Source organism: Ictalurus punctatus, chromosome 15 (genome assembly GCF_001660625.3).
Source record: "Ictalurus punctatus breed USDA103 chromosome 15, Coco_2.0, whole genome shotgun sequence".
Lineage (NCBI taxonomy): Eukaryota > Metazoa > Chordata > Actinopteri > Siluriformes > Ictaluridae > Ictalurus > Ictalurus punctatus.
In genome coordinates, this window is record NC_030430.2 from 6,182,949 (window position 1) to 6,204,659 (window position 21,711).

The window sequence follows — 21,711 nt, forward strand, 5'->3', positions numbered from 1 at the left end:
CGTCGCTTGGGTGATGAGCATCGCAGTGGCGTTGCCAGCCCCAATCTACAGCTCTGTAGTTCCTGATCCAGCAAACGCTACACAACTCTACTGTGAGTATAATTCCACTGAGGGATATTTTACCGTCACGTACGAACAGAACTGTTTTTTTGTGTGCGCCTTTTTGATCATGGGGTTTTTCTACGTCAGAATCCTGCAGACCGTCTTCAAGACGAGGACGAAAAAGAGACACCGTACTATCAGACTCATCTTCTGCATCGTAGTCACGTTCTTTCTCGGTTGGGCTCCTTATAACCTGGTGATTTTTCTGCACACCTTTACTCATCATCAGATCGAGTTTTTCACCATCTGTGAGGTCACACATCATCTCGACTACGCCGAGTACGTCAGCAAGCTGCTGGCGTTTTCACACTGCTGCCTTAATCCCGTGTTTTACGTTTTCGTCGGCGTGAAATTCAGGAATCATCTAAAGGAGATTCTGCAGAAGATTCTTCAGACACCTCCGAACAAGGACATGCAACAAACACGAACTGACACCATTCAGTCTCACGGCTCCTTGTGCTCAAATGGCAACAACTGCAGAGGCCATTCCACTACCGTCTGAGTCAGTGTAAATATATGCACGAATAATGTCAATGATTTATCTAACGCTTAAATATGTGGAGGCTGAAGCTTTTTTTTTTTTTTTTTTTTAAATACAAAGGATGTAAAGATGTATGTAAAGATGTAGCATATACAGCACTTAAAAAAATATTAAAAGTGGATGTCTGGAGTTTTTTTCCTTAGCTAAAAGCAAATTTGAGATTTCATTTCGATCCAGAATAACCATAAACTGCTTTTGAGACAACCTAAGTATATTGGTGCCTTATATAAAAACCCCACAATCGCTTTTAAAAAGGTGTTCTAATGTCATCTAGAGGGAAATCATAAACATGCATGACTGGGGTGTTAAAGGCATCTGATATAGTTTTGAGTGTACATTTCCATTGTGCGTATCTAAGTGACCGTGTTGTTATTAGAGAACTCGAGACTTCCCATTTGATCAGCAAATAAATATACATAGATCCGATTCAGAAGCGATTCGATTCATAAATATAGATCCGATTCAGAAGCGATTCAATTCATAGACATAGATCCGATTCAGAAGCGATTCAAGTCACAGACATAGATCCGATTCAGAAGCGATTCAATTAATATACAGATCCGATTCAGAAGCGATTCAATTAATAGACAGATCCGATTCAGGAGAGATTCAATTCACAGACATAGATCCGATGCAGAAGCGATTCAATTAATAGACATAGATCCGATTCAGATGCGATTCAAACTCAAGCGATTCAAACTGCTTCCTACATGAATATTCATGAAATCAAATTGCTTAGAACTAAACTTAAGCAAATGTTTTAGCTGAATGGTGATTAGCTGAGCACTCTTTACTAAAGCACATCCCCCTGTCTGATGAAAGGTTAAACCACATGATAACACATTTGTTGATGTCTTCATTGGTCATTTGGAAGGTAACTGGGTTCTTTCTTACTATACTTTGGATATATGCATTATATTTGAAAGAAAGAGAGAAACTGTTATTGTTTTTGTATATATTTTAGTTTGTTTAGATGTGTCATTTCTAAAGCACTTTGGGCGACGTCAGCCGAGTCGATTTTTCCTCTATGAATAAATCTGACATGATTACTTTGTTCTGATTTCTTCCTTTCCTTCTGGCTGCCATTGTTCAACGCTTCAAACCGCAGCAAATCAGATAACAGGAAAACCGTGAAATGAACGAAACCACACAGCACGTGAGAAGACAGTGATAACAACTTTTGTCTTTTGTTAAACTGCCATGATCACTGATGGAGATGTAACACCAAGTGAAAATACTTCTCTCTAAACTGTAGTCAGCATGCATTATATCATGAGTCAGAATTAAATAAGTCAGAAAGCATACAATGGCTACCAGGCCCATCTACAAGGAGTGTTCCTGACCGGCGTGACAAGTTTAAACAACATGAATAATTCATGTCTGAACACTTTCCAGTCAGTCCTAAAATGGGTGGGTTCCTCTTGGCATTATGGCATGGGTTATTCAGGTGATTCTTACCACCTCTGGTGGTTAGGAGAGGAATAGACCTCTAATTATGTAGTTACGGGCGGGGGTTTGGTTCATGTTGGCTCAAATTTAGCCTATTACCCAAAAACATTTAAAATTCAACTTAGAAGCCAATACTCACATCTACCTCTGAGCCCAGTTGGAGATAGAAAAAAATACACCAGCTGTGAGTGAGAAGAAGTGTTGGCTCAAATTTAGCGTATTACCCAAAAACATTTAAAATTCAACTTAGAAGCCAATACTCACATCTACCTCTGAGACCAGTTGGAGATAGAAAAAATACACCAGCCGTGAGTGAGAAGAAGCAAGGGTCCAGCTTTACTGTTCCATTCCACCACACAAGATCCACACCGATGAGAATTCTCAAAAGTGATCCCCATACCCTGAGCTTAAGCTCCAGTATTTATACTGTACTTACACACTAAATAACCCATATGTTTCAAGAAGACTATGATCTCACTACCAATAGGGTTAAAAAAGAGCTCATTTACCTTACTCTTATGTTCCAGAAAAGGGCTATTTCACTTACACATAGAATTGAAACCAGGGGTTTTACGTTTATTTTATGACATTTTTTATCCACAACATTTCCCCCTCTGAGGCTATGAAGCCTCATACACTACCTTAATTAAGCGGGTATCTGTGGAGGAACTGGTTCTGCCGCACCCCATGGCCGTCCCCGCTAGCTGTCGGAGGATTACTCTAACGAAGCCATAATCCCTGCGCCAGTCCCCGTACTCAAATGGGTCCCTTACATTAACCACTTCTATGCAACACTGATCCGAATAGGAGCTGAGGAGGTTTTGTAGACCTGGTGGGAGACGTGCTAGTGTTGTGCGCCCCGGGGTCTCATAGTAGATTGGCAGCTGGAGAATGGGCCTTAGGACCCCCCTACATCCACTTTGCACCGGACATGTGTAGATGTACCTAGCCATAACTCTTAACCCTTAACTTACTTCTCCTTTTAACTATGTATATATATCTCATTTCGAATCTAACTACCTTGATTATACGTTTGTTTGCCTACATCGATTATAAGTGTGATTAACTGAGTTCCCCTAATCATTCAGTACTACTACTACTGCCGTACGTATGAGTGGCCACTACAGTAACTAACTACTTGATCTACACGTCCCTATCTTTCTCAACTAGGCCTGTCAGCCCACAGTTTTGTATTTGTCGGGACCTGCAGATTCTTGCTTCCCCTCAAAAACCAAACCCCAGTCTTTCGCAGTCAGGGGTGGGCGAAAAAACCTCTCACGAGGAAAAATTCCCACCCTGCCAGCACTATGTGCTCGGCAGCACCATTATACTTTTCTGTGCCTGATTGCGTCACACTTTGTTGCCCATCACATTACTTGTCATGTCGTGTCGCTGCTGTCACTGCTCATTGACCCCTGTCTGTCGCTGCTCATTGTCTCCCGTCGCATGGTCTCAATCACCACCCCCCGTTGAGGCGGTAACGCCTCACCCTTAACAACATACTGGCCAGAAAAGGAGGCTGAGGACATCACCATCCGCCGTGCGCAGGGGATCACACAGCAGGCCACCAGAGCTACAAGGAGAAGGAGGACGAATAGGGACGCTCCCAAGCAGGTCAGGGCAGCAGTCCAATCTCCAGAAAGAAACCAGGAGAGCCACGGCGGGAGGCGGAGACTAGACCCAAAGCCGGAGTTAGCCGCTTGCTCCGTCTGGAGGGCCTGTAGTTGGCCCAGGACCTTGGAGAGAGCTCCCTCAGAACCAGTGTGCAAAGGGATTGCAGCACAGCACTCGGGACCAATCATTGTACAGACACCTTCCTCCGGGGCTCGCATCTGGTCCAGGACAAAACGGTTCTGAGCAGCCATGAGGGAAGTGGCATGGAGCTGATCACGGACCAGTCCGAGAGCACTCAGCGAGTAGTTAATGAAGCGTTGCTCGTTGTACCACATGTAATTAATCCATGCCACGTTGCGGTTGATCTGCACGGCCGGGAGCAAAATTGATGCTACACCACTGCCAACGGCCTCCATGGCTCTGTAGCGAGCAGGAACGCCAATGGGGGTACCCCCAAAGTCAAGATGGATGGTCTCATCAGCAGCCCAGTCAGAATAGTTCGCTGCACCAGCGTCACGGACATACTGAGTCCATAGGGCCACGTCGCGGCGTGAACGGGACCGGCCGGATGACGGTCGGTCAGCCACCAACAAAACACGGGTCTTACCGTCCAACCTAACCGGGGTGCAGCATCCCTGCCATTCCGCAGGCAAGGTCTGGCGTACACGTTGGCCCCCGCAAAACCAGAAAACATCCGCAAGGGGAACAGTACCACCACTAAGATCAGGTAGGGGAATTTCCACGTTGGGGGTGCATGGGGGTGAATCACAAACAGAGGGGGTCTCAATTTGCAAATCATTAGCGAACAGGGAGACATTACATTGGGCAGACACATTTCCCACAGGATATACGCCAACAGAGGAGCAGAGGCAGACGGGAAAGAACGAGGGCAGAGACGGTTGGACGCGGACAAAAGTCGACACTTGGGTGGTTACAGGGTGAAACAGGCATGAGGAGCTTGCATTGTGCATCCACAATGGGCCAAAATCAGCAGAAAGGGCCCCAGGGAGGCACACAGTAGGACACAAAAAATCAACAGAATAGGGGTTGGTGAGGCATTCTGTGAGGTTCCCCATAAGCAGCATAAAATGGGGGGTGAGGCTACGATCATGACATACGAGACACGAGCGATCCATCACAGATCGAGCAGTATGGACCATCCATGCCATATACATGTTACTCTGCTCCTCCGTGAGCGAGGTGTTAGCGGTAGAGATTGAATAATATTGTAATTTCATTAATTTATGTGCGATCGGAGTTGACATCGGGGCAATGAGGAGGGGGTGGAGAGCCCGGGATGCAAAGGGTGACCCTGTACTATCATGGTAAGAACATGCCGTAGCCGAGCAAAGGAACGGTAGCCACAGGGGGCCAATCGTGGGCAGCTCGAAGGAGCACCTACTCGTCCGTGTCCTACCAGTAATTCTAAGATGTCCTACGCGAATCTCCACAGACCGAGCTGGGGAGAAAGTGAATGAGGCCAAATAGGGACTTCTCCCAATCAGGGACTCTTCATGGGCGAGTCTAAGGAGAGCTAACGCGCACATCGAGCTACGGGAACCTATAGTTGAGCCAGGGGCCGTCCAGGATCGAACATGCCTAATACGAGGATAGGGGGCTGTGCGGGAAGTAGCAGCCACTAGTGGGCGTAACGTATGATAGGAATCCAGGGCATTCCTTTTAAACATTGGGTCGTAGAAAAAGAAAAAGAGTGCTATTAGCCCTCCTGTAAAAATCACTTGACCCACATACGTGCTACCATTCTGTGGAGCTCGTCCCACCGGTCCCCTCCGGAACCGGGGGTAGGGGAGTGCGCAAGGATTCATGCGGAGACTGAAGTTCAGGAGTAAGCTCAGGTAAGTTCAACTGTGCTGCTAGAGACTGTAGCGTATCTGAGTTGATTAGGCTCAGAGGCAAAGCGGGGTCGTCAAGGTCCTGACAGAGAGTGGCAAACGTAGACAGAAAATCCTCCGTTGCTGGGGTTACAACTTCCTGTGGGCAGGTAACTACACCCGTCACTTCTACTCGGGGCGTGAGAACGGTAAGGCTACTAGCATCAGACTGAGACAGTTTATCTAGTTTTTCCACAGCTTGCCGCTTAGTCTGGGCTCGAGTGCCGTAGGCAGGGCTCAGGGATGCACCCGAATCACTGTCACTATCAGTGAACACCACTGCCCCAGTGGGCTTCCTTGTACTGACTAGTCTTGAGGTCGATGGTTATTCGTCGGTAGTGTCTTGCAGTAGCGGTCCCTTACCTGGTTCGGCGCTGCTGCAGTGGTTCAAGTGATACCAGTAATTCCTCCCCTCTACTTTCACAGCCGTGGGGGTTGCAGCGACCACGGTGAATGGTCCTTCCCGACGTCCCGCAAGGGGGCTCTTTCTCTTGAAAACACGAATGTATATCTGGTCCCCCGGTTCCACTAGGCGCAAGTCCTCCCGTACCTCGCTCTCTCCATGGACTGCCTCACGAACCTGTGAATACAAATGTCTATGGATTTTGGTGAGGGTTCGCACATAATCCTGCATTTCGTCCTCCAATTGTGCCAAAGACGGCCCTGTGTATGGACCTCGGGTGAATGCCATAGGCATTGGGCGCCCAGTAAGCATTTCATGAGGAGTCAAGTGTGTCATACGATTGGTCTGAGAACACATCTTCATCAATGCCAGTGGTAAGGCCTGTACCCAGTTCAGGCAAGAGCTCTCGCATATTTTTGCCAGTTTATTAACTAGGGTACCGTTTACTCGTTCTACCATTCCCTGGGATTGAGGATGATATACACAGCCTAGCTTATGATCTATCCCCAAGGCAGATGCCACATTGTCAATGACGTTATTCACAAAGTGGGTACCGTTGTCCGAACTCAGAAAATCTGGAATACCGAACCGGGGAATGACTTCGCGACATAAAAATTTAGCTGCGGTCCTCGCATCTTCCTTGGAAGTTGCAGCTGCCTCCACCCACCTGCTGAAGAGGTCTACTATTACTAGAATGTAGCGCTTCCCTTCTTTCCGGTTGTCTGCTCCCATGTCTACATAATCCATCATTATATGCCGGAATGGCCCCGTCGGCGGGGGAATATGTCCTAAAGGAGCAGTGAAGTTCTTTCGCACATTGTTCTTGATACACACTTCACATCTATTCAACGCATAGTCCACCATACTGGCCAGAAATGGGGACCACCATTCCTGATGGATTTTTCGGATAGTTTCGGTCCTATGGGCATGATCCAAGCCATGGGCTTCTTTGATCAAGAGTGGGAGGTAACAGTCTGGGGCTATACACAATCCTTCTATGCTGCACCACAATCCAGTACCCGCCTCTTTTCTCGCCCCCCGTTTTATCCACGCCGATACTTCAGCCACACCTGCGGTGTTCTGCAGCTCCACCAAGTGGGCCACATTGTCTACCTGCGGATGCCGCATCGGACTTTCCCCAGGCTGAGTTAGGGCCATCATCTGCCCCGGCCCTACGGCAGCTTTCTTAGCTGCCTATGTGCCCTGCATTTCACTACAGCTAATTTTGCGGGCAATGTCATAGCATATAGTAAATCTGAAATCGCGTCCCCGTGGGTCACGGCGGACCCATCTGCCCGCTGGAATCCCCTTTGAGCCCAGATTGGTCCAAACACATGGCAGACTCCATGAGCATAGGCTGAGTCAGTATATATAGTGCAACTCTCATTACGGCCCAAATTACATGCAGCTGTCAACGCCCGTAGTTCAGCTAGCTGGGCCGAGCAGTGTTGGGGGAGCGGAACACTCATCACTACCTCAAACGTCGCCGGGTTTCGTCGTGCTTCTACTACTGCCAACCCAGCCTTATTGCCCGTATCAGTACGATAACAGGAACCGTCCACAAAATACGTATGCTTAGCATTATCAATAGGGCAGTTCTCCAAATCTGAACGCGCTTTCAAAAATATCTCTGATACCGCTACGCACTCATGGGGTACACCATCTATCGGGGTTATCAGTTTATCGGCCGGATTCACCGTGGTGCACCATTCTATGGTGAGCTCCGGGGCTGACAGAATGGAGTCATATCCTGTTCGACGGGAGTTCGTTATCACAAAGGTCTGACTCGTTAGGAGCGCATGCAGTGCATGGGTCATATATAATGTAACTGGGTGCCCCATGGTGATTGAGGACGCTTTCTGATATGCAAATGCGGCCGCTGCCAAAGACCAATAACAGGGGGGCATCCCTTTTTCCACGTTATCGAGAGCCGTGCTGTAATAGGAGATGGCCAAAATTCTCAGTTACCTTAGGGCCTCAGAAACCATAATTCTCAGTTACCTTAGGGCCTCAGAAACCATAATTCTCAGTTACCTTAGGGCCTCAGAAACTTCACTTTTCAATTACCTAGAGGATAGAAGATGACGTAGACAAGACTAAACAACCGGGAGGGACCTCGGTCTTATCGTTATCTCGAGGGGGGGCAGTTTGACCCACCCTTATAACTGGCTCTCTTCATGGTTCTCTTAAAATTAAGGCTTTCCTTGCGAGACGAGAATCTTCACCATCTGAATCATGAGTAAGTTATATTTTTCCTGTATTTCTCGTTTATAATTTATTTTCATATTTGCACTATATTTCTTATTTTATATATATTTATACTACTTGAAAAGCGGTTTACTGTACTTCCAACTTCTTAATATCATTACAGTTCTACTATCCTGCATATCCTACTATTCTGTTTTTTATAGAGTTTCTCTATTACTACAAGATATTATTAAAGTTATTCATGTGTGTGTATGAGAAAGAGAGAGTGTGTGTGTATGTTGTGTCTACTTGCCCGCCCTTGACTGTACGAGCGTGTGTGTGTTTTTAGCACTCCTCAGCTCGTACACTTCTTTCGACTTTTTGACTAACAACCCATAAAGATCTTTAAAGTGTAATTCCAATCTGTCAATGTCCGCCTAATCCCGCTTCTATGTGTCTAGGTGCCCGTTTTTTCTTCTTCTCCCTTTTGCTGGATGATAGGTCTCCCTTACGTTTATTTTATGACATTTTTTATCCACAACAGAAGCAAGGGTCCAGCTTTATTGTTCCATTCCACCACACGAGATCCACACCGATGAGAATTCTCAGAAGTGATCCCAATACCCTGAGCTTAAGCTCCAGTATTTATACTGTATTTACACACTAAATAACCCATATGTTTCAAGAAGACTATGATCTCACTACCAATAGGGTTAAAAAAGAGCTCATTTACCTTACTCTTATGTTCCAGAAAAGGGCTATTTCACTTACACATAGAACTGAAACCAGGGGTTTTAATTTACACATAAAATCAGAACCCAGGCATTTCTAATAACCCAGAAAATAAAAACCCTGAGTTTCTAGTTACTCAGAGGATCAGAAACCATAATTTTCAGTTACCTTAGGGCATCAGAAACCAGAATTTTCAGTTACCTTAGGGCATCAGAACCCATAATTCTCAGTTACCTTAGGGCCTCAGAAACCATAATTCTCAGTTACCTTAGGGCCTCAGAAACTTCACTTTTCAATTACCTAGAGGATAGAAGATGACGTAGACAAGACTAAACAACCGGGAGGGACCTTAGTCTTATCGTTATCTCGGGGGGAGGACGATGACGTTTGACCCAGCCAGCCTTATAACTGGCTCTCTTCATGGTTCTCTTAAAACTAAGGCCTTCCTTGCGAGACGAGAATCCTCACCATCTGAACCATGAGTAAGTTATATTTTCCCTGTATTTCTAGTTTATAATTTATTTTCATATTTGCACCACACCTCTTATTTCATATATATTTACACTACCTGAAAAGCGGTTTACTGTACTTCCAACTTCTCAATATCATTACAGTTCTACTATCCTGCATATCCTATTATTCTGTTTTTTATAGTTTCTCTATTACTACAAGATATTATTAAAGTTATTCATGTGTGTGTATGAGAAAGAGAGAGAGTGTGTGTGTATGTTGTGTCTACTTGCCTGCCCTTGACTGTATGAGCGTGTGTGTGTGTGTGTGTGTTTTTAGCACTCCTCAGCTCGTACACTTCTTTCGACTTTTTGACTAACAACCCATAAAGATCTTTAAAGTGTTTTACCAATTTATCCACCTCTGACTAAAACCGCTTCTGTATGTCTAGGTGCCGGTGCCCGTCATCAGTCCCTTCTCTCTCCGTTACTGGACCTGGATCTAGACACTCATTACCAGCTTGTGCATCTCACGGCTGATATCATGATGCTACTTAACTATCTTCGCAGCACCCCCCCTAAGAATAGAGATCCGGGGTTCCCCCCTCTTCTTCGGTACAGAATCTGCCCCACGAACGTGCGTGTTGACACCTCGACACAGTCAGAACCAGAACCCCGCTCTAGCTTCCAATCCGAGGATGATGTTGTCTTCTCTGATCCGGGCCCCGACCATTCGTCCCTCTTCTCACCTACCAGTCCGCCCGACTCTCAGTGGTCCGTTCACTTCACCCACGCTAATTTCCCCATGTCCCCAGGATGCACCCCATTTTCTTCCCCCTCTTACTCTCCTCCGGACTACACACCCACCCTTCCTGTGAAATACCAATAAAATTACATTTTTACTCATACTCAATCTCCTTCATGTTTATTTCATGTCATTTTTTATCCACAACATTCAGTAGGAGCCTACAGGAGGAGTTTGAGGGAATAAGCAAATTGTTGCTTATTTGTGGGTGCGTATTAAGAAGCTGTCTCTCTCTCTCTCTCTCTCGACTGGCTTGAGCAGACAGAACAGCTACTGTGACTCAAGCAACCACTCTTTACAAACACGGTGAGCAGAAAAGCATCTCATAACAAATCGAATCATAAGGTTGGGCTGGGAGACAACAGCAGGCGTCCGCTCCTGTCAGCCAGGAATCTGGCACTAAAATGGATACAGAATCTGGATGGATGAAGATTTGGAAAAGAAAAAAGAAGAAAAAAAACCCACCAGCTGCTCTTTTTCGCACAAGTGAACTGGTGTTCCTAATAAAGTGGAAGGGGTGTGTGCATGTGTGTACTATTTCTGTTTTATAAAAATTAAAACGTGCATCACCTGTTAACGGTATCCTACACACTGTGAAGACGAACCGTGGAAGAACAAAGCAAGTTTATCAGTAAATTAAAACATATATGCCCGAGTTCAAATTTGCCTTAATTGGTAATTTGCCGTTTCATACAGGGTTTACTTCCTGTCTGTTCACGTCACTGCTGACATCAAGAACTTAGAATGCCATACGGGGAGGAAAAAAATAAAGGCTCTATAAGTTTCGGTAGATTTATTTTGGTTTAACCACAAACTCTTTTTTCCAATACAGTTACAGTAAAAGCTTTCTTACTACACGTCCCATATATACGCAGTACTATTCGTGCATGTGGATTACAGGTACGGTACGTGTATGCTTCAAATGTCAGTTTTGTATGTTAATCGTATGTTCTATACAATTTTTTAAATATAAATGAATATGTCGGCACGATTATATTTTTGTCTACAGCACAGATTTCACACATTTAATCTACACCTTCAGATCAAAAGCTTTTTAACATCATGAGAAACATTTCAGTCGAGTGTTTATAAACTTTTGTCTGGTAGTGTGTGCGCATTGATGTTGGGGAAAAAAAACACTAGTTTTCTGTTCTCTTTCAGATTTGAGGAAGAAGCACTTCAGCACTTATATTCAGGCTCATACAGCAGGCTCATTTTTCCAGTAATCCATTTGAAGAGGAACAGATGGATCTCGAAGGTCTGTATAAACAATACTTTTTCAAATGGGTATATAAAACTGTTAGATTTCCATGTATCCCAGGAATCTCAGATTATGCCTGTCAGATCTTCCGTCATGCCTTCCAGCCTGTTCTACAATTACTTCTATTAACTTTTAGTTCTGTGCTGCTATGAGCTAGAAAGTGTGATTTGCCTCAGAGCGTTTCGGATCGATCTGGAGAGCCTAAGCGAACACACACGGACACATGCATGTTCAAATAGACATCCGAGTTTATTCATGCAAACCAAGAGTATTTAAACACATTGATAACAAGCAGTGCGTGGACGGTTTCTACTGGTCCAGGTGTCAGACAGACAGTGCTGTGTGTTAAACAAAACACACAGCCATAATACAAAATAAGTCCCGTGTCATGTTGACATGGAAATATATAATAATATAATCAAGGATAGCAGTTAATCAGTTTATTTAAAGAGGTAAATAAATGAATATTCATCATAGGTATTTGATAGCAGTTCATAATATAAGAGAGTACATGATATAAGAGAATTTCCTTTCAAAAACTTCGTTTTTTAAAATTTTTAATCTATAGGCTATCCATCATTAACTGCACTTGTCGCATTGTATATATATGTTTACTGCCGATGCAATTCTGGGCATTTCTTTAAAACAACAAGGTTCATTCCTTCATGTATGAGAAGATATCGTAATGCAGAAACTAGGACAAAAACAACCTATTTTGCATGTTTAACAATACATGTTTTCCTTTACAGCTAGCAGTATGGCGAGCATGTTTGAATATATTGAAGATATCGATACCATTCCGGATCAACTGTGTCGCAAGGAAGACGTGGCCAAAATAGGATCCATCCTTGTCCCGTTATTCTTCAGCTTCGTGGTCGTGCTCAGTCTCACTGGTAACATCTTGGTTCTTGTGATTCTCGGTCTATATGAGAATCTCAAATCGTTGACCAACATCTTCATACTGAACTTGGCTCTGTCGGACCTGCTGTTCACTGTCGGACTGCCGTTCTGGGCGTGTTACTACATCTGGGGCTGGACTCTCGGAGACGCGGCGTGTAAAGCTGTCTGCTTGATCTTCTACGCTGGATTTTACAGCAGCGTCGTGTTCCTGGTGCTGATGACCGTTCAGCGCTACACCGCTGTGGTGCACCCTCTCTCAGACTGGGAAAGAGGACAGGGTTATGCACAGCGTTATGCAATCCCAATCGTCGGTTGGGTGGTGAGCATCGCGGCGGCGTTGCCAGCCCCAATCTACAGCTCTGAAATGCCTGATCCAGAAGACGCTACACAACTCTACTGCGAATATAATTCCACTTACGCAAAGCTCGTGATTACATACGAACAGAACTGTTTTTTTGTGTGCACCTTTTTGATTATGGGTTTTTGCTACGTCAGAATGCTGCAGATTGTCTTCAGGTCACGGAGCAACAAGAGACAGCGTACTATAAAACTCATCTTGTGCATCGCAGTCGTGTTCTTTTTCGGTTGGGCTCCTTATAACCTGGTAATTTTTTTACAAACATTTACCAATCTTAACATCAAGTTTTTCACCATCTGTGAGGTCACGCATCATCTCGACTATGCCGAGTACGTCAGCAAGCTGCTGGCGTTTTCACACTGCTGCCTTAATCCCGTGTTTTACGTTTTCGTCGGCGTGAAATTCAGGAATCATCTAAAGGAGATTCTGCAGAAGATTTTTCAAAGGCCAATCAACACGAGTACGCCACAAACACGAACTGCTAACGGTCAGTCCCTGGGCTCCTTGTACTGATACTGCAACGGTTACAGACGCAGTAATCGAGCTCTCTGATTCGGTGTAAATATCTTTAGAAAAGATTGATATATTTATTTGTGTAATAACTGGCACGCTGTCCAGGGTGTACCCTGCCTTGTTCCCGATGCTTCCTGGGATAGGCTCCAGTTTCCCTGTGACCCTGAAAAAGATAAGCGGTATAGAAGACGGATAGATGGATATGTATAATATCGAACTAAGTTTGTGCTGAAGTGCAAACTGTGACGTGGCGCTGAAACTTGTTAATAGTATTTATACGCAGAAGTACGGGAAAAAAAAACCCAAAAACACCTCGCTGATGAGACAGAGCAGATGAGAACTGACAGACCGTTCTGATCTCAGGACACGTCGTATCGTAAAGCGTGCTTCATCTCCTGCCAGCCACGAATCTGATGCTATAGTAGATACGAATACTCACCGAAACTGGACAGATGAAAATTGGGGGGGAATAAAACCCTCGTCAGTTTGTCTTTTTGCACAGGCGAACAGGTGTTTCTAATAAAATGGACGGTATAGTAGATGTCTGTACTATTTTTGTATTAAAGATTAAAATAATGCATCAAACGCTACTGTTCTCCTGCGCTCTGTGATTAGATAGAGGGAAAGAAGTGAATGCAAAGCCGTGAGTACGGTTAGCGCGGACCATGATTCCTACAGTGGCCGCAAATATTCGGGACCAATGAACGTACTTAGGGTTTACTTGCTCTCTGTTCACGTCACTGCTGAGATCAAAAACTTTCATAAAACAATTTCGAACACAATATGGAAAATTTTTTTTTTACTTTGGTTTAACCTTAAGCGCTTTGTTCCAGTACAGTTACAGTAAAAAACGCCTGCACATGCTTTGTGAGAAAAACACACGTTTTTATTTTTTTTTTTTTAGAGCTTCACACAGAAATGTTTTCAACCACACACACATCACACAGACAGGAAGTGTGCCGTTCATAAATGTGGGCGAATGACATTTTTCCTGTCTCAGGTAAACGAGGGTTAAAAACAACACTGTTTTTAACAGGCTGGCTGTTATCGAGAAAAAGAAATGTTTCTACATTTCCACAAAGCAGGGATAAGATTCCTCACCTACAATCATCTGTTTAAACGTTAATCGTAACGATTCGCTTATTGCTATAAAATAAGACAACTTGAAGAGGGTGTCAATCAACATTCTGCTTTTGCCATCACAAGCTGTCAGTTCACAAATCAAAAACTAAAAACAAAAAAACTAGATTCTACTAGAAAACTAAAGTTGCGGAACTACTGCCAGAGTCGTTCGTTTTTTCTTTCTTTCTATCGAGTACCATGGTATTTTATTTCAAATACTCTGGTAGCTTCACTAGACTCTTGACTCCTGCTCGATAGTGTTATGACACCAAAATAAATAAAATTTAAAAAAAGTTGTGCTTGTATAGCTTGATCACTGATATTAAAAATATATTTGAGATTCAAGTACAAATCTTCAGTATAAACACGGTCACAAAATATTCTTCTGTAACGGTATCTAATGTAATTATATACAAATAAAATGAACCTATAAGCAGACTATCTATAAGAAGTGACCATTTAAAAACGTCAATGTCATATAAAAAAAAAAGGAAGAGAAAGCTACATCCATTTCTGTGGGTAGGGTCGTGAGAGCTAGCGTGTGCGGACTAGCGAAGCGATATAAACCCACACGGAGAGTACATTACTGGGGTAAGGGTGGACGTACACGGCCAGCGCAAACTCCACGTTAGGAGCCTCGGCACTATGGACGCCTGTGCTGCGCACGGCCTCGATGATCGGCCGAATCTCAGAGAACGGAAGGTGCAGGGGAAAGCCGGAGATCTGACATAAGCAAAAAAAAAAAAAAAAAAAAAAAAGGATTACGGGATTAATTAATTAAGACAAACGCTAATCATTAATTATTCCCTACCGGGTCAACTGAAAGGCTTGGCTTGGTCTAATACTCACCCTGTAGTCTCCCAGCAGGCTTTGCAGCTCGAGCCGATGCTCCTCGGCGACCTCGCGGCCTCCGCTCCGTTCCAGTTTGGGCAGGAAGTGACGTAACGTGGACGTGCAGTACCGGTTCCAGCGAGTCGGGTGTCTCGGGCGCCATTCCATGATCTTCTCCCTCAGCACCTTTTCTATCCTATTACAGAACGTAATGTTGGGGAGACAAAAGCGTTTCTCAACCCTCAGGAGAACCCCCCCCCCCCCAAGTATTTTTAAATTCCCCAGGCTCTGTCATCAGGACAAAAATCAAATGATGGCGACCCCCAATATCCAATCGATCAGAACAAGCAGGCGGGTCAGATCAATCATCCTATCTGTTAATTCAGAAAGCTTACGTTAAGCTTACGTTAAGCGGAGGCAGCAGTCACACATGTACTAAAGCTAGCTGAGTTGTGGGCGTGGCTTTGGAGCAGCACTGAAAGAAGGGGCTGTATTGGTTTCATTGCCAAAAATCGCTTTTTATACCTTTAAGACAGAAACTAATGGTTTTTCCTGAGATTCTTGATTTTGGATGAAAAGTAAAAAATTGAAATAAAAATAAAAAAATAAAGTATTTCAACATCACATGCATTTAGAATATGCTGAAAAATATACTTTAGGGAAAATCCCAAATGGATTCGATGCTTTACGGTGTTTTACGGTGTTTAGAGTCGAACACAATTCCATACAAAGAGAGAGAGAGAGAGAGAGAGAGACAGCGAGAGAGACAAAGAGAGAGAGCGAGAGCGAGCGAGACAAAGAGAGACCGAGAGAGAGACAGCGAGAGACAGCGAGAGACAGTGAGAGAGACAGAGAGAGAGAGTGAGAGAGAGTTTGTGTGTGTTATGTTATGGACACATACCTGTCCTGTAACTCTGCTGTAGCTGCCTTGTCTGTCCGTCTGTACACCAGCTCCTCAGGCTTCACACACACACACACACACACACACACACACACACACACACACACAAAATCACAGACACAATTTACACCACAAAACTTCAGTTCTCCTCTCAAGGGGTGTTCATTAATTTATAGTATTTCTGACAGGTTTACAGTAATGCCCTCTTTCGTAGACATTATCGTTTCTATAGTAACAACTTGTACATGGACTTGCACAGCAGACGCTCTGCATTATCAGATTTACGGAATTGCCGATACAGTATGGCAAGCAGTCTCCAGTGTCGGTGACTTGTAAAACGTTCAGAAGTCCGTCACTGACTATTTGCCTGTAACAGCACACCCACAAGTGTTTCATTCCTCACTAAAACTCCAGAGACGTACGCCACTTTGTCAATTCGGACGAGACGAAAGCGATAATAATAATAATAATAATAATAATAATGACAGGACGGCAGTGTGTTGGTCTGAGCTTTTGATTTCGCTCTACCCGCTCACCTGTACGCTGGAGAGGCCAGGGTCGGGGAACGCTCTGGAGAAGAACGGCTTCCAGTACTTCGGCTTGGTGACGTCAAACCACATCCTCGTCGGAGTGGCGTAGGTCTGGATATTAAACCACACCTGCAGGAGAGAAATGACCAAAATGATCACGCCTGCATGGTTCTAAAGGAGGAAAGCCGGACACCAAACACCATGCCTTGGTAGATCTACTGTACATTTGACCTAAGAAATGCTGTGTGCGCGCGCTCTCACATTATCTGCGTTGACCAGGCAGCCGACAGTCTGTAGAGGGCAGAACGTGTCGTATTGTCCGTAGTACTGACCCGTACTGGGGTTCCAGATCACGTAGCGGTTGTGTTCTTGGGTCAGAACGTACGCTGTTGGCCCCTGCGACGGGAACCGTGCAGACATTAAATCACGACTGCGGCAACACTTCATCCTTATAATCGTTTAAAAATTCCATTCCGTAAACTCGCTTCGTGTCTCAATAGAATAATATATTTAGCGTGACGTGAAACCTCTCACCTCAGGGATGGCGGTTCCTATGATAAGCCATGCCTTTTTGCCCATGGACAGGAAGTAATTGCAGAGCAGGACGGCGTGCTCCTCCTCGTCTCCGGCTAGCAGCATCAGGACTTGCTAGGAACGTGACAGAACGAATTCTAGTATAGTGGTCGACAGCTCCGCGAGAAGAGAGAGAGCACTTTGTGGAAGTACACTTACGTCGCAGGTGCTCCATAAATCGCAGACGCCGGAGAAAGACACGCTGTCCGGCAGAAAAGGAACGAGGGACACGTATCGAGCGACCAGCTCCTGGAAAGAAGCAGAACAAAGAAAGATCTAGAGTGACCTTATTTTTTTTCTCATGCAACTGCTCATATTAAGTAGACGATCATGAAAAGACAGAAGTATGTTGTTTGTGTTAGCTGAGCTCACCGTCGCCTCCTGGGGGTTGTTAGGAAAAGCATCCAGCAGCTCCTGTGGAGGACGTAGCGCTCGGACGAAGCGTGTGACGAAGACGGTTTTGCCGTTCATATCCACCACGGTGGTGAGACAGGGTCGGTCCGGGAACCTCTTCGCCGCGTCCTTCTCGAAGCTCTCGCACGCCGACAGCAAACGCTCCGTTTCCTGCGTGTCAAACTTCACCGAGCCATAAGTATTCAGACCCTTTCGTTGTTGTGCACACTTCAAATTTACACACATAATGTACTTATAAACATGAACAGTAGAAAAGAGTCGCAGGACGACCTGAGAGCAGCAGGAACAAGGGTTTCGCAAAGGATGATAAGCAAGAAAGTGGGATTTGTGTTCCTTGAATCTGGAGCGTTTAAAGAGACGCTAAAGATCCAGGATAAAATGACTATCCAGACGGAGAGCTTTACTAAAACTGCACAGAGAAACTAATAGGTGTGTGAGAGAAGAAAAAAAAAACAATGCTGCACAGGCTGTACTGAAGATGCGTCAGTTACCTTTACTTTCTTCATCTAGCAAAAGAAAGCAGCAAAATAAGGACATGCAGAGAGAGAGAGAGAGAGAGAGAGAGAGAGAAAATGAATCTTTTACGTGTTGATGGAGAAAAAAAGCTATCCGAGTGAAGATGACCGTGAAGAAGACAGGAAGGAAGGTCGAACAGTGCTCTGAAGAGTTTTACCTTTTCTCTGACCGTGTCTCCAGGCACCAGCTGCGGTTCGATGGTGATGAAGAGGGTGAGGAAGGTGCCTTCGCTTAGACTCCGAACTGTATCGTAGCCGCCCTCGATGCCTAGGCTCCGCTCTTTACTGTAGCCTAGCAACACCGGGGGCGTGGCCACCTTAAACGTCCCGTCAATCTACGGTGACGAAATGAAGCTTTAAAATCGTTCCTAAAACGGTGGAATTATTCGTTTTCCTTTCATGTTTAATGATTCATTTCATATTTGATTCGATTTGATTAAAAATGACTCCACGTGAAGCTTTTACTGTGTCATCTTCTGAACGATGGCTCCCAAATATTTAACATCTAAATACATGCGTACCACTGTTTAATCTCAAGACTCTGAGATTACAGGTCTTAAATGTCCTCAAATGTTGCTGCTTTTTTTGGTAATATAAGTCATACTACGTAATGAGTATGAGTCAGTTTACACCATATCGTTTTAATATTTAGTTATTGGGTTGTTTTTTTTTTTTTTTTTACATTACTCCTTTAGGATCCATTTGCTGTGGCCTCAGCCTTAACTATTAATTTCTATTTTTTTTTTTATTTGTGGACCAAACTTGAATTCAAAGTGAGAATAATAAATGGAAATCTGAAATTCTCAGCCTTCTACGGCTTTTGAGGAGAATTAAAAAAAAAAAACAATACCAATAAAGAAAATGACAAGTGTTTAACTCTAAAATGTAAGAAAACCCATCCAATTATAGAAAGATCAAACTGAGACATTCAAAATCAATCCCGTGGCTCCTCCGGGAAGACTGAGTCAGCTTGAGCCTCTTTTCAGATGCAGATCTGAGATTTACCATAACGTACCCGTGACTGAAGATAAATTGTGCTGAAAGGAATCTTTATGGATCCCAGCCAGTGTCTCTCAATGCGTGTGTGTATACTGTTTCCTCTTTCTCTCTCATCCTGAAACAAAGGGCAACACACACACATACCTCTTTCAAAGAAGTGAAAGTGAAGTCTTAAAAAGGCAACTATGGCCAAACTTGAAAATAACTTTTAAAAGTATTTAAGGAGACCATTTCAGTGAACTGAACTGAGCGCTTGGAAAGAAAAAAAAAAACCCAAATACCGCAGCAGAACTTTTCATAAATGTATGAAAATAAAATGCTCGTAGTTAGCGACTCCAGATTTCTAGATGTGAATTAGTATGGCTTCCGGTGCAGATCCTCTGCATATATATATATATATATTTTCACCACATTTCATAATAACAATCATAATCATAATAATAATAATAATAATAATAATAATAATAATAAAGTCATTAAAACTCTGGAGTAACACAAATGGAACTATGGGAATTATGTTGTGATAAAAAAATCCAAAATAAATCAAAATAATTTAATATTTTAGCATCTTCAAAGTAGACATGCTTTTCACCTAGAATTTTACAGAAATGTATTGGCGTTTTCTCGACCGATTTCTTGAGGAATTTCCCAGCTAACTGTGCTAGAGACATTACCTCCAAAAAGGAGACTGATTATTGATTGCATGTATTCCTTCTCGTCTGACGACTTCGCTTGATTAAAGAAAGCGGAATGTTTAAAGATGGACAAGAGGAGAAGTGCGCGTTTATTCTTACTCTTCAGAGTCTGTACCACGAATCTGACAACACGAAGCAGCGCTACGAAACAAAACATGACCGTGTCTCATTTATAGCCGTAAAGTAATAACGATCACTGAAGCACTAAGAGTTAACCGCTAAGTCGGCGTTCAGTCACGTCAGCTCCACGTGTCTCTCACCTCGACCGCCTCGTCATACAGGACCTCGTCGAAGATGCTGATGAAGACCTCGTCGCGGACGGCCTGCAGGCTGGACGTGCTGTAATCTCCGTTTGGAGCGCTGATGGAACGGAGTGGACCGTAAGCGTTTAGAAACCGAAATGGTCCGTATAGTACGTGCTTATACGCGGCCGTGTCGTGGCACGTTAATAAAAGATTGCAAGGTCACCTGAACGGCAGCACCAGTTCTTCGTTCCAACAGGGGTTCGGCCCTTCGGCTGTGGACGTCTGCAGTACCGTACGCTGAAAAGAGACCTCGACGAAGGGCCGGATCTGGGGCTTAACATGCACACACACACACACACACACAGACTGACAGTCATTTGGACGGATTATAAACCGGCACCCTGCAAAAGCTTTCAATTTTCAAGAAGGAAGTCACTTGACCTGTCGCATACATTCAGTAACCATTTCTCTGCGTCTCCGAGACACCAGGACATCAGTCACAGAGAAATTGTACAGTATTGTTGGTTGAACTAGATATAAATATATCACTTACATTCTACAGGAAATACAGGGAGCATCTAGAACTAACACAGGTAACACTTTCAACGCATGGTATATCTGTAATAAACTACGAGCGTATTCGCATTCAGAAGGCAGTGTACGTATTGTGAGAATCCTTTATGTAAATACGGGATATTTTATAGCTATTTTATTGCGCGTTATGGATCGTAAACACGACGTGTTATAAGTGTGACACGTTATATCACCGAGTCGATATAATGAGAGCGATGTAATGTGCTGGAATGTAATGTGTAATGGGCGTTATAACATGTTATGACATGAAATGGAGTTATAAGTCGTTATAACGACGGCCTGCATAGAAAGCCTTATTCTGATACTACTCTCGCGCTCTCTCTCTCTCTCAGTAAAGTATAACTGTAACAATATCCCAGCCATAAACGAGGAAACCTGCTGAACTTAATAATAAATAAATAACCGACTGTGGACAGTAAAGGCGATTTACCTGTCCGAGGGGCCACTCGCTAGCCTGGAGTACAGCCTGAGAGGACTGAGCCGATGTAAACGGCTCAGCGTAGGAGCGAGCGCTCTTAGATGCCGCTGCAGGTTTGCTATAGATATAAAAACAGCACGGTTATGCAAATACTTGAGGAAAGAGCAGAAATGCTGCCTTACGTTACGTCCGTTAATCCGCGTGCACCTGGCGTGAGGTTTCCGGACAGGGATGTCGTAGCCTCTGATGATGTTCAGCAGCAGCCTGATGTCTCCGTCCGAAAGGTTCTGAGCCGTCACTTTCTTCCTCTCTTTTCTCCGAGGCTTCAGAGGACGCTTGGGCTCGGCCAGCCTGAACAGGTTCAGGCCTAAAATCCTGACGACGTGAACAAGAGTCACAGTGTAATTCTGATACGTACAGAGGTAAACGGACCTCTAACCATCTCACGGTGAATACGCGGTGAATACGAGGGACCGATCGAGACGATCTTATTTGCATAAGAAGAATAATAATTCATAGGTAAATACTAGCCGGTGGAGAGGTTTGTGTGGGGGGATAAACAAAACAAGATTTAGTGTGTAAATGTATAAATTTCTTAATAATTTAGCAGCGCCTCCATTTGTTAACAACCAAAAAGACCACACGTTATTGCTTTTTCCTCTACATTA

At 44.1% G+C, this 21,711-nt stretch overlaps 3 protein-coding genes across 6 annotated transcripts in view; 2 read left to right on the top strand and 1 right to left on the bottom strand.

Moving 5' to 3' along the window:
• LOC124628981 (chemokine XC receptor 1) lies at positions 1–13,997 on the top strand. Of its 2 annotated transcripts, none has more exons than XM_053686062.1 (3): positions 1–92; positions 11,398–11,432; positions 12,185–13,997. In XM_053686062.1, exons 2-3 carry the CDS (start codon positions 11,420–11,422, stop codon positions 13,204–13,206), a joined length of 1,035 nt encoding a protein of 344 aa, XP_053542037.1. In that variant the 5' UTR covers positions 1–92; positions 11,398–11,419; the 3' UTR covers positions 13,207–13,997. The 2 variants fall into 2 exon arrangements, with proteins under 2 accessions (XP_053542037.1, XP_047016496.1); XM_047160540.2 differs by lacking the exon at positions 1–92 and adding an exon at positions 10,929–11,074 and having other exon boundaries at positions 11,336–11,432.
• Positions 10–1,669, top strand: LOC108262110 (chemokine XC receptor 1-like). Its single transcript, XM_017462755.3, has one exon. The coding sequence runs from the start codon at positions 14–16 to the stop codon at positions 602–604; it is 591 nt and encodes a 196-aa protein (XP_017318244.3). The 5' UTR covers positions 10–13; the 3' UTR covers positions 605–1,669.
• cc2d2a (coiled-coil and C2 domain containing 2A) overlaps positions 12,464–21,711 on the bottom strand; it is a 27,650-nt gene continuing 18,402 nt past the window's right edge. For 2 of the 3 annotated variants that reach the window (XM_047160537.2, XM_017486659.3), the window contains 14 exons: positions 21,251–21,418; positions 21,056–21,161; positions 20,255–20,364; positions 20,047–20,146; positions 19,108–19,206; positions 18,251–18,427; positions 17,536–17,739; positions 17,323–17,412; positions 17,125–17,238; positions 16,852–16,986; positions 16,597–16,719; positions 16,061–16,119; positions 15,178–15,355; positions 14,071–15,051 (listed from right to left, as the gene is read on the bottom strand). In XM_047160537.2, coding sequence (XP_047016493.1) covers positions 14,863–15,051; positions 15,178–15,355; positions 16,061–16,119; positions 16,597–16,719; positions 16,852–16,986; positions 17,125–17,238; positions 17,323–17,412; positions 17,536–17,739; positions 18,251–18,427; positions 19,108–19,206; positions 20,047–20,146; positions 20,255–20,364; positions 21,056–21,161; positions 21,251–21,418 — 1,852 coding nt within the window. In that variant the 3' untranslated portion in view covers positions 14,071–14,862. Of the gene's footprint in view, positions 12,597–14,070; positions 15,052–15,177; positions 15,356–16,060; positions 16,120–16,596; positions 16,720–16,851; positions 16,987–17,124; positions 17,239–17,322; positions 17,413–17,535; positions 17,740–18,250; positions 18,428–19,107; positions 19,207–20,046; positions 20,147–20,254; positions 20,365–21,055; positions 21,162–21,250; positions 21,419–21,711 lie in introns of those variants that run through there. The other variant, XM_047160538.2, reaches the window with a different exon arrangement.

Bases quoted from the DNA above. Each gene is read 5' to 3' on its own strand.
- LOC108262110 (XM_017462755.3), top strand. From the start codon at position 14: ATGAGCATCGCAGTGGCGTTGCCAGCCCCAATCTACAGCTCTGTAGTT.